A 12,898-nucleotide genomic window follows, 5' to 3' on the forward strand; every position below is an offset into this window, starting at 1 on the left:
TTTTAATTAAAAAACTGTTTCACAAACTTCATATTGAAATTTTCCAATTTTTCTCTATGCATTACATAATTTCAAAAAACTATTATAGACTTTGTGAAACAGTTTTTTAATTAAAAATTTTTGAACAGGAGGCTTTTTGTAATAAAAGATTAGCCTGAAAATGTATCGTATTCAGTTTAAGGATGTGACCAAACAATATTATAAAAAAATTCTATCAAAAATTGCTTTGTAAAAAACTGTTTCCAGGAGCTTCATATTGAAATCTGAGAAATTAATTCCTACAATAAAACAACATTACATAATTTCCAACTATTCAGTATAGAGTTTATGAAACAGTTTCTACAAAAATAATTTTTAGAATTCATGCTTGATAATTCATTTTGGTTTCTTGCTCAAAATGAACCAGGTTTAAATTTTCAGGCTAATTTAATGAATGATTCATGAGAAAATTTACCAAATGCCAGGTAAAATATGCATAAATGGACAGTAAGAGGTCTAGCCTTGTATAGTATATCCAAATTAGGGACTGAAAATAATATAAGGTATGTCATATTATCTGTTTCAGGTAAAACACTCTCAATGGAGGATGATCCTCCCCTCAGACCTTGGGTAGCAATAGCGAAAGATGGTCAGATCCTGTGCTGCCACTGTACCTGCATGGCTGGATTGGGTGAAACATGTTCACATTCAGCAGCATCCCTGTTCGCCCTGGAGACATTAATACGTATGAAGACAGCCACTCCATGCACATCACTACCTTGTCAGTGGCTGAAACCATCAGCATCGCACATAGAATATGCTGAAGGATGCAATATCGATTTTGCCCGTCCAGCCCAGAAACGAAAGTCCGAAGTTTCAACTCCTGAGGAAAGTGCTGCGAGAAAACTGCTGAATGTTCCTCCACCAACTGAAGAGCAGAAAGCTGCCTTTTACAAGGCTTTGTCTGAATGCGGTGGAAGACCAGCAATTTTGAGCATTGTCCCTGACTATGCTGACAACTTTGTGCCAAGGGCAGTGAAGCGAAAGCTTCCTGTACCTCTCTCACAGCTGTACGATTCTGGCAATATGAAACTCAGCCCAGATGAACTTGCACTGAAATGCCGGTTGGAGCTGGAAAAGTTACATTCCATTACCAGAGAGCAGGTTTGTATTTTTTTCGCACCTAGTAATTAATATACATATCATAAATAATTTATTGTTCTCCAACCTGCTACAAATAATCTAATCATAGTGAAAACAATTTTTATTCAAATGTTTTTCAGATATCTGCAGTTGAAGAAGAGTCCAGGGGCCAAGCAACATCAACAACTTGGTTTCAACAAAGAGCTGGGCGAATTACGGCCTCCAATTTTAAGGCAACGACCAGGACCAATGTCTCAAAGCCATCCAAGTCATTGATCAAGAGAATCTGCTATCCTGAACGGTGTAGATTTTCAACAGCCGCAACTAGGTGAGAAATTGAATTTGAAAATTGAATTTGCATTGCAATATAATGAAATTACATTTTAGTTTCAATTTGTATTTATTGTTTGTATTTTAAATTTGTATTTATTGTTTGTAGTTTCAATTTGTATTTATTGTTCGTATTTGAATCTACTCTTCTTTATGAACTTTCAGACTTCATAAAGAAGGTAAATTGTATATGGTTATGGGTGCTTAACAATCTTAAGTAAGGCAGTCAGTAATCTTAGTAGTTAGCTTTCAGATTGCATAAAAGTGGTAATTGTGTAATACATGGTTATGAGTGCTTTCTCTCGCTTATCTGTCTATCAACTGTCATCCCTTAAATGTCGCACTATTCTTTTTCTTCTTTCTGCCTATTGAAATGGTTTGTCAAATCGCTTTACTATATTTGCTTATAACCAAAGTACTACCTTTCATATTTACGTTTATATTCATCCTTTTATTTTTAGATGGGGTTGCGATCACGAGTCGGACGCAAGGAAGCGGTACGAAATGATAATGACCCAGCGGCACACTGGCCTAAACGTTGACGAAACCGGATTCCACATGTCTGCCGACCGTCCATATTTTGGCGCATCACCGGATGGGCTACTCTCGTGTGACTGCTGTGGCAAAGGGTGCCTCGAAATTAAGTGTCCCTTCTGCATCAAAGATAAAGGAGTGGAAGAGGTTGCTGGTGAGTCCAAGGCGGTCTGTTTGGAGCAGAAATCGAACGGCAATTGCGTGCTACGTGAAGACCACCAGTATTATTACCAAGTACAATCACAACTGTATTGTACTGGCAGGAAGTACTGTGACTTTGTCGTATGGAAGGACAATCTACTCTTTATTCAGCGCATCATTCCTGATGATTCCTTCCTGGCAAACGAACTGGCCAAGATGGACAATTTCTATCTCCGTTGTATTATGCCAGAGCTATTAGCTAAAGTGTACACGGTAGAACAATCTGTTGCTACCACTGCATCCGCTTCGGAAGAGTTTGTTTGCTACTGCCGTAACCCTCCCACTGAGGATATGTTGGTTTGTAAATCCGAGAACTGCAGCATCAAAGCATTCCACATGAAATGTCTTGGCATAAAACGAGTCCCACAACGATGGTTTTGCCCTAACTGTAAGAAGTTGGAAGTAAAACAGAAAAAGTTGTTTCTGTAAGATTCTTTCCTGGTATTTATTACAGAAAAAATATGGATGCAACATCATTACTCAAATGGTACAATTGGGTCGGATACATTTGTAAGTGCGCATGACACTTGTACAATTTTATCTAATGTTGTGAAACCACTGTCATCAGATGACAATAAAGAGATGGGTATGATATTTTCCATCATTTTGTCTTGCGAGTCCAATAACTCTCTCTACATGGATACGGACAGCAGCTAATCCTCTGGTGCCCTCAACATCTAGTGGATTAAGCTGCCTTCTTTTCCAATCTCAGTGTGCACCACATCTTCACCAGCGGGTAGTTGATCATTTTCACAAGGGACAGACTGGGAAATATTGACAAGTGCTGCTGCTGCTGCCAATGCCCTCTCGCGCTCTCTCTTACGCTGCTTGACATTTTGTCTTCTCTCAAAGATCTCCATTGAACATTTGAGTATTCATTTGTGAGGTGACTGGCCATGCTCAAATATACTTGGCACATAGTCTGGGGATAGTGGATCTTTGCTTTTTGCACCTGAAACAATCACATTATTCATAATGACTGCCATAAATAATTAAGCCCGTTGTTGATGGGGATATACCCAGTTCAATTTGTTTTGTAATGGCATTTCATAACTTGACATATTAAAAAAGTGAATAGAGTGAAATCATTCAGATACCTGTCCTGTCTAAGTTGCTACCCTTTTTATTTTTTTCTATTTTTTCATGATGCCTCATCTGATTGGCTTGAAAACTTTACCAATAACATTTTAACCTTGTGCCAATGGCTTGAAAACTTTACCAATGAAGCGTTTACTTTGTGCCAAATGAAGTAACGAAAAGCCTCTTGTTCAAAAATGCTTCATTCGAAAAAAATAGTTTCACAAGGTCCATCATCATTTTTTTTAAATTTCCTAATGCATTCACTCATGAGAATTAATTGTTCAATTCCAATATGAAGCTCAACATTTACATTGATAACGTTTTTCAAGCCAATCAGATGAGGCATCATGAAAAATAAGGCGGGGTGGGGGGGGGGGGGGGGTGAACTGAAGAAATCGTTCCATTCCCTGCCTTGCTGCTCTTGCTGCCTTTCTAAAAATGCACCCAGCATTTCAACAATCATATTTGTATCATCCCATATTGTATTATTTCACATTTTGTGAAACAAATCAGGGGCGAATAGTTTGTTTACATACCTGATATGAAGTGTTCATTGCATATCCTTGTGTACATCGTAGGTTTCCATCATTTCACGACAAATCGCTGTGATCCGAAGCTAAGATTTGGTTTATCGCCTCGTCTATTGCTACATCCAACAGCACAGGCAGGTTTCCGGCATTTCCAAGCTCAAATAGCAGCAGATCTAACAAGAAAGCGTGTGTGAGTCGTTGACCGGCAGTGAACTGGTGACCGGCAAGATGGCCGCCAAGCTAATGTCACGTGGCTGATGACGTCAGCTGCACAGCCTCCATAGATAGGCCCCTTGGGTATTATCAGTCGTGGTTAACTGATGGCTCTCTCACAATGCCCACCTCACTAGGAACGGCAGTCCCTCCTCGACTCCCTCCACCCCCCTCACCAGCAGCCCTCAACATGTGGCAGACAGAGGAGCCTGGATCCAGCCTGGCCTACAGGCCAACATGGCGAGGGGGAAGAATGGCCGACAACATTTCCTGCTCTGGTGAGCAATAACTGACAAATACCGGATGGTCATTGTGTGCCACAAATTTTGGAAAAAATTCAAATTCACAAGCAGTCACATATTTTCTTCAAACTTTGTCAATAACTTTTGTCATTAACTAAGGTCAATAGCTAATGTCAGGATTATGAGTAATGAGGATAAACACTGAAACATGTTAATTTTATACTGCTGTTTGTCAACAGCGCCTGAGGTCATCCACATCCTTAGCCTGCTGGAAACTATTAAGCACAACCAAGACCAGCTGATTGCGATGGTAAACTTCTTAAGCCTTGAATAGGTCAATATTTCATAATGACATTGATTTTGATTCATTATTATTTTTTAAAGAAAGAAACAGCCTACATGGCAGCTTTGTGTAATTAGAGTAAACATTGCTACATTTTCTTGTTACATTTCACCTGTTTGCTCTTTAAATACCACTTTTAATGTTTTTTATTTATTCCGATCATATTTTTTTAAAATGTGCCCTGGGGCCGTTAAAAAATTACCTGCAGGCCGCAAATGGCCCCCGGGCCGCACTTTGGACACCCCTGGCCTACACCAATACAAACATAGAATGATAGTACAAATATAATAAGAAAACAATGTCAACCTCCCAAAGTTGGGTTATGGATATTTATTTATGCCCACTTTTGCGTTGTGACAAAAGCAAAAGTGGGAAAGGGCACCCTATGCTGGGAGCGTAGCAAAACGCTTACAGCACCTGGTATTCCCAGGCTTGTGCACCTCCGAGTCCAGAAGCTCTGCTCAACAGACCAATCATTGAGCAGAGAGTTTCCTCAACAGACCAATCAAATAGCTATGTTGAGCACAGTCGAGGAGACGGTCTTGCTCAACAGACCAATCACAGAGCTCTGTTGAGCAGCCTTATTATAATACTCATTAATATTCATGAGTTGTCTACGTCTCAACATGGTGGCTTCCATGAAACAAGCGATCACTTTTGGAACGATGTGTATTCTCCATGTCCCCTTGTTGTGGATAAGATCAAAGAAAGCGTTATGGCAAATATGGCAAACACACAAAATATGCAATATTTCCCCCAAAAAATATGCAATATTTTCCCCAAAAAATATGCAATATTTTCCCAAAAGAATATGCGATATTTTCCCCCCAAAATATGCAATATTTTCCCTAAAAAATATGCAATATTTTCCCCCTAAAAATATGCAATATTTTCCCCAGAAAATATGCAATATTTCCCTCAAGAAATATGCAATATTTCCCCCCAAATATATGCAATTTTTCCCCTAAAAGATATGCAATATTTTCCCTAAAAAATATGCAATATTTTCCCCAAGGAATATACAATATTTTCCCTAAAAAATATGCAATATTTCCCCCAAAAAATATGCAATATGTTCCCTAAAAAAAGCAATATTTTACCCGCAAAATATATGCAATATTTTCCCCCTAAAAATATGCAATATTTTCCCCAAAAAATATGCAATGTTTTCCCCTAAAAATATGCAATATTTTCCCCAAAGAATATGCAATTTTTTCCCTAAAAAATATGCTATATTTTCTCCAAAGAATATGCAATTTTTTCCCTAAAAAATATGCTATATTTTCCCCCCAAAATATGCAATATTTTCCCTAAAAAATATGCACTATTTTCCCCCTAAAAAATATGCAATATTTTCCCCAAAAAATATGCAATATTTTCCACAAGAAATATACAATATTTTCCCTAAAAAATATGCAATATTTTCCCCCAAAAGATGCAATATTTTCCCCAAAGAATATTTAATTTTTCCCTAAAAAATATGCAATATTTTCCCTAAAAAATATGCAATATTTTACCCGCAAAATATATGCAATATTTTCCCCCTAAAAATATGCAATATTTCCCCCCAAAAATATGCAATATTTTCCCTAAAAATATGCAATATTTTCAGAAAAAATATGCAATATTTTCCCCCACAATATGCAATATTTCCCCCCAAAAATATGCTATATTTTCCCTAAAAAATATGCAGTATTTCCCCCAAAAAATATTTCAAAGTGGAATATATGATGTGATTTGATTTATTGTTATTTTTTGAGCAGTGAACGTTTTAAAGGGAAAAAAACAGCCTGCATGGCAGTTTTGAGTTAAAATGATCAACGTTGCAACTTTTTCTCGTTACATTTCACCTGTTTCCTCTTTTATTGCACTTTTCTTTTGTATGAGTATTTTTAGGTCAGGAGTATTTTTCAGGTCCTATTGCTGACACATTTTTTCAGGCCAGCAGCCGAGTCTGACATGATTGGAAGACCTTGTGTCATCCAAGTCCTTCAAGAGAAATGGAAACTAACACTTTTTAAATACACAGCCTCTTGTATGTCTTTTCATTTGTGGTCTAAGCTTTTATAAATAAAACAAAGCAACTGACGAGTAAATCATTGTCATATATTTTATACTGCTTAATTAACACAATACATTGGCAAAATCTGCCCAATTTGCTCTTGTACTTGGTTTAATGTTCTGTTTAATTCATTAGAAATAAAATTAAACAATCAACAACTACACTTTGTATTGCTAAATTAACACAACACATCAGTTTAGGTGTTCCCTGCATAATTACTGTGATACATTTGCTATAATTAAATGAAGTAATTCATTCATTAATTTATACAGCACACATTCTCATATTGTGTAATAATTATGATACATTGTTATATTGTTATATTGCTACAAACTGTTACTGCATTCACTTCTTGTAGTTACTAAACGTGAAGAGTAATAGTATTAATAATACTCTCCCCTCTTCTTATCAGCTGCAGGAAATTAATTATTTTTCGTACGGTCTAGTGTCAAAAAAGTATAAAATGTTGTTTTGAAAAGAAGCTCCTTTCTTGGGAGGTAGCGGAATGATCATCATCACCGTCAACCCCGATCTGGACTTGGGGGGGGGGGGGGGGGGGGGGCATTAGCCGGCCAGGCAGTCTCCCATCCAAGTACTAACCAGGACCGACCCGGCTTAGTTTCCGAGATCTGACGTGCTCAGGGTAGTATGACCATAAGCCAAGGGTTTACCCTGAAAATCAGATTTTTAAATGTGACAAGCTGGTTGACAGGACCTTTCTGCAATGAGCAATGCGTGTGTGATACAACAATCACTGATCTTTTTGTCAGCCTGTCTAACTCTTTGGACTTTTAAACGTCTGTTAGCACTGAAGTGCCTCGAGGCACATATATGGCGTCACATTAGTGCCACAAATCCAAGCGCATAAAAACTGTTATCGCGCGCTGATTCTCCACTTAGTGCGCGCGCGCGGCACCCTTTTGCGCGCGCGTGGTGTCTTTGTGCGCACGCGCGGCGCCTTTTTGTATGCGTGAGGTGCTTTTCTGCGCGCGCGCGGCACCCTTTTGCACGCGCGTGGTGCCGTTGTGCGTGCGCGCTGCGCCTTTTTGCATGCGTGCGGTGCTTTTCTGCGCGTGCGTGGCGCCTTTGTGCATGCGCGCGGTGCCTCTGTGCGCGCGCGCCGTCTCAGTCTGTGCGCTCTCTGTGTACTCCTGGCATCTCTCCTCGCGCTGTCATGTTTGGTTTTGGCACTTTGGGGGCGGGTATTCTTAGACGGCCCCTCCTTTCTGATTGGTCAGGCTAAAAAGGCTCAGAGCCAATCAGAAGTATAGCAGGGTGGGTCATCGTCAATATGTATCAAGATTTACGGAGGAAGAAGTGGATCAAAAAATGTTGGCTGAAAAAGAGGTAAGTTGAGGGACACACTTATTTACATTATTGAACCGGTTTGGAGTGATTGTAAAGGTTTACTGACTTGTTAGAAGAATGGAGGCTCCACTGCTATCTTAGTTGAAAACATGAAATGCACTGCACATGAGTTCATAAAAATAAGCACCTGGACTTGCTAGTTCACACAGCATCCCTGCTGTTAGACATTCATGGGTGTTGTTTCGCTTTTAGCACTTTTCTTCTCAGCATATCCAATCCGATCCAATCCAATCCACTTTATTTATATAGCACATTTACACGACAAGAATGTTTCCAAAGTGCTGCACAGCCATGTTAAAAACAATATTAAAAACAATATTAAAACAATATTATGCTACACCAATGACTGAATAAAAACAAAGAATAAATTAATAGAAAACCAATACAAAAACAATATAAAAAATAAATATGATTAAAAACGATTTTAAAGGGTAAAACCAATTAAAACAGTAAAATAGACATTAAAATGTATAAAAAACACAGAGAGACAGAGGACAGAGGACCACACAACTCACCTAGTGTTAAAAGCCAAAGAATAAAAGTGGGTTTCAGGGGGCCGTGGCCTTTTGAAATTGGCATATAAATTTGGCAGTCATCTGCATAAAAGTGATAAGACACCCCATGTTTCTTAAAAATCTCTCCAAGAGGGAAAATGTATAAGGAAAACAGGATGGGGCCTAGAATGGATCCCTGGGGGACACCACAGTGAAGCGGAGCAGAAGAAGAGGTGGCGTCCCCCAGCCTGTCAGAGAAGGACCTCTCTGACAGGTAGGATCTGAACCACTCTAATGCAGTCCCCCTGACACCCACACAGTCTCTCAGGCGCTCTAAAAGAATTGTGTGGTCGACTGTATCAAAGGCAGCTGTAAGATCTAAAAGCACTAAAATGGCAGAGCTACCAGAATCAGACATTAAAAGCAAGTCATTAAAAACCTTTAAAAGTGCAGATTCAGTACTGTGCAAAGCCTTGTATCCAGACTGAAATGGATCTAAAGTGCTATTTTCATCTAAAAAAGGCTGCAGTTGCGCTAAAACACATTTCTCCAGAATTTTTGACACAAAAGGTAATTTGGAAATGGGCCGATAATTTGACAAACTTGTTGGATCTAGACCTGTTTTTTTAATCAAGGGCTCGACAACAGCTCTTTTACAAAAAGAGGGGACACAGGCAGAAATCAAGCTGCTGTTGATGATGTCCCTAACAGACAAGTCAATAGTGTCCCAGATTTCTTTAAAAAAGCGAGGGGGGACTGGGTCTGTGGGACAGGACGAGGGTTTTAGTTTGTCGACTATTCCTGTAAGCTCAGGCATGGACACAGGCTCAAACTGACAAAACACAGCCGAGCACTGAGTGACCACATTAAAACTCAATGGAGAACGAGAAAGATTTGCCCGAATAGAAGCAACCTTATCGTTAAAAAAGGAGAGAAATTTTTCACAAGTTTGTCATCTCCAGTGATTGAAATTGTGGCCATAATAGTCCCTGATTTTTTACATCTACCCCTTGTTCATGTTTATATTCTTGTTCCCTTGTACTCCTATGTAAGATAGTTTTTATACAAAACATGAATACAATATTCAAATATCACAGAATGTGACGTTTCAAAAGCACTTTTGTAAAAACAATTGTAAGTCCAGGAAGTGACGTAGTCTTCCGGTACCTATGGAGTAGTGACATTGGAATATGTTTGATTGATTTCATGACAGCACGTCCCCTAAACGTTAAAACATCATCGACTCCATTGAACACAGCATCCAGCAGTGGAAACGTGGCTTTATTTACTATCAAGTTCCTATTTTTAATTGTTGAAATGGGAATAAGCGGTAGGAAATGGATGGATGGATGGAAATCAGCAGTTGTTTTGATAGCGGCTAAATTAGCATGTCGCGATATTTGTACATGGGATCACGTCTGCGCCGAGTGGATGCGCAGAGGGTTGAAAGAGCGCTTGTGTCTTTACTTGAACATCATTATCTAGCACCATCTGCTGGTCACATTGTGTACCACAGTCACTTGTACTGCATGTCATGACACCTACTAAGTCCTATGCAGAGGTGGGTAGAGTAGCCAGAAATTGTAGTCAAGTAAGAGTAACGTTACTTTAGAAGCGATTCACTTCCTCTCTTGGGCACTCGAGCTGGCCACTGCGCTTGTGTTCACAAACCGAAAGGGGTTGGCAATGAAGACTGCTCGCTTCCTAGCTCTCTCTCTTCCACGCCTCCTGGGCCACTCTGCTCTGCGGAGAGTTGTCAGCTTCTTCTGCAGAATGTTGCGCAGCTCTTCTAAAGGTTGTTTGTCCTCCTCGGCAGCTCTCTTGAACTGTTTCCTGAGGGTTCGAAGCTCCTGCCGCAGTTGGTGTATCTTAGTGGCCCTGCGGTTCATGGTGTAGGGGGTGGCCTCAGTGTTGCCCTTCTCCATCCGTCCGAATCTTTGTGAGCCATAGCTGACGATGATGGTACTCATTGCCTGGAGCCTGCTGTCGACATCTCCTTTGGCTGTGGCTTGGATGATGTTGGACACGTCCTCATCAAACTGCAGCCACTCGCTCTGTCTGTTTGCTTGGGGCCATTTAATCCGCTGCTGTGGAACTACTCTGCTGGGATTGAGAGACTTTGGTACGTGGAGGGACTGGGATCTGTGGGGTGTCTCCTGTCCGGGCTCCTCCTGCGTCTCACCAGGTCCAGGACCTGTGCGTTGAACCTCGCTCTCCCGCTCCAAACATTTCATTCTGGCCTGATGGATTCTTAAGCCACGTTGATTTTTGCACAGCTTGCCGCAGATACATGTCATACTCGTAGTCAGTTCGTTTGCGGGGGTCGTTAACCTTTGGTCCGTCCGATTGGAGATCTCATCCTCCCCCCCTCTCGGGATCTCCTGGGGGTATTGCTCTGTAGGGTTTTCCGTAGCTTATGTGGGTTCTTTCTCACGAAAGATACAGGCTGGGGTGCTAACCCATACTGTCCCGGGTGCCGTCTGTCCGAGCTGCCAACTGTCTCTCCAGTAGTCGACCAAACTGTTCTTGGTTGCCACCCAGTCTTTCCTAGGAGTCACTGGCTTAGCCAGACAGAAACTTGAAAGATACATCTCCTGGATGCACTGGGACACATCATCAGTGATGTATCCTGGATTCATCGGGTGTTTCGGGTCTCACAACATCATACACCCTCGTCCAGGCGACCCAGCCGGGGTGATCAAGTCCCTGCTTGTGTCCCAGTAGCAACCCACGGATCTGCCCTTTTCAGCCACAACCACCTCGTGGCTTTCTCTGCCGCTTCACTTGCGGATTGAATGGCCCTGCTTTTGGCCGCCCCTGTGACTCCCAATCGGCCAAGCACTTTGCAGAGGGAGCGTCCTGCAAAGCCACGGCAGCCAACTTCTATTGGCTCATAGAAAGTCCTCCAGCCCCTGCCCCTGCAGTCCTCCACCAGCTCCTGATACTTGGCACGTTTCCTTTCGTTTTCTAATCATCAATTAGCCTTCTGAGCCAATGAGCAAACACATTGTACCATTAGAACACTGGAGTGATAGTTGCTGGAAATGGGCCTCTATACACCTATGTAGATATTGCACCAAAAACCAGACATTTGCAGTTAGAATAGTCATTTACCACATTAGCAATGTAAAGAGTGTATTTCTTTAAAGTTAAGACTAGTTTAAAGTTATCTTCATTGAAAAGTACAGTGCTTTTCCTTCAAAAATAAGGACATTTCAATGTGACCCCAAACTTTTGAACGCTAGTGTATTTGTTTCCTTTCTACTGTATAGCCTTCCAAACTGCTGGTTTTTGATGTGCTCCTAACTCTTGCTAGCCCATAACTTGTCACTGATAACAGTATGAACTTAAATAAAAATAACATTACATGGATTGATATACACACATCTTCATTTGGAAAATGTGCACATGTGCATAAGTATATTATTTACCGTCATTTAAGATGCTCTCATCAGTGGTCCAGGATGTCCTGAATTTTGGTAGGAGTATATCAACTCATGGATTCATCAATCATCTCTCCAAAACCTCCTGCAGGACATCAATGAGAGGTCTACACACTTTGCAAGATGACTGCAACTTCTTCAGCTTGTCCTGCAACTGGTGAAGTGTTGGCAGCAGGAAGCCCATATGCAATGATGATTGCCCTTGGAGGATGTTCAGGGCCATGGCAGCAGGAAGCCCATATGCAATGATGATTGCCCTTGGAGGATGTTCAGGGCCATGGCAGCAGGAAGCCCATATGCAATGATGATTGCCCTTGGAGGATGTTCAGGGCCATGGCAGCAGGCTTCATTACAGCAGCGTACTCAGTCAAAAATGCTATTTCAGCTGTATTGAGCCTATAAAAGATGAAAGTTAGCTTTTAGCTACTTTTGATACATCCATTTTTTCATCTTCATTGTGTGTGTTAAATGAACATACAAAGTACACAACAAATCAACTACAATTATCACATGACCACGTAAAGAAAGCTATATTATGTTGCATTCTATTGATCTTAAAACAGGTGGATTCACCCACATTAATGTCCACATTTGTTCTATTACACTTTAAACAATGTGAGTTCTGCCAACTTACATCTTTATCCGCAATGCTATGCACACATGGCGGAGTGCTTTTTCTCCTTGCTCCTTCTGAATGCGCACAAGCCTTTCTACAGCGAAGAACAGGGAGCTTCAAGGAGTTTGATTGGGTGGGAGAAACTGCATCCTGCATTCACGTTCCACAATTTCAAATGCTGTGGTTGACCTGCTGGTCTTATTCCACAGAGCACTACATTTTGCACGTGACAACCTCTTGTATGTTTGGCTCCAGCAGCAGTGGTGTCAACTGCAGAGATGACATTGAGGATATGGCATGCACACTTTTGCTGCTTTGGA

At 40.8% G+C, this 12,898-nt stretch overlaps 3 protein-coding genes across 4 annotated transcripts in view; 1 reads left to right on the plus strand and 2 right to left on the minus strand.

Annotated features, from left to right (window-relative positions):
* LOC133636327 (zinc finger protein 37-like) overlaps positions 1-12,898 on the plus strand; it is a 497,781-nt gene that overhangs the window by 281,066 nt on the left and 203,817 nt on the right. The gene's annotated exons all lie outside the window — the stretch shown is intronic.
* The window catches only part of LOC133636328 (gastrula zinc finger protein XlCGF57.1-like), a 346,899-nt gene that overhangs the window by 64,771 nt on the left and 269,230 nt on the right, over positions 1-12,898 (minus strand). The gene's annotated exons all lie outside the window — the stretch shown is intronic.
* LOC133636351 (uncharacterized) lies at positions 9,853-12,671 on the minus strand. Its single transcript, XM_062030325.1, has 3 exons — positions 12,597-12,671; positions 11,951-12,358; positions 9,853-11,505 (listed from the first exon to the last, which is right to left on the minus strand). The coding sequence occupies exon 3, from the start codon at positions 10,814-10,816 to the stop codon at positions 10,139-10,141; it is 678 nt and encodes a 225-aa protein (XP_061886309.1). The 5' UTR covers positions 10,817-11,505; positions 11,951-12,358; positions 12,597-12,671; the 3' UTR covers positions 9,853-10,138.

Source organism: Entelurus aequoreus, linkage group LG20, assembly GCF_033978785.1.
Source record: "Entelurus aequoreus isolate RoL-2023_Sb linkage group LG20, RoL_Eaeq_v1.1, whole genome shotgun sequence".
NCBI classification, from domain to species: domain Eukaryota; kingdom Metazoa; phylum Chordata; class Actinopteri; order Syngnathiformes; family Syngnathidae; genus Entelurus; species Entelurus aequoreus.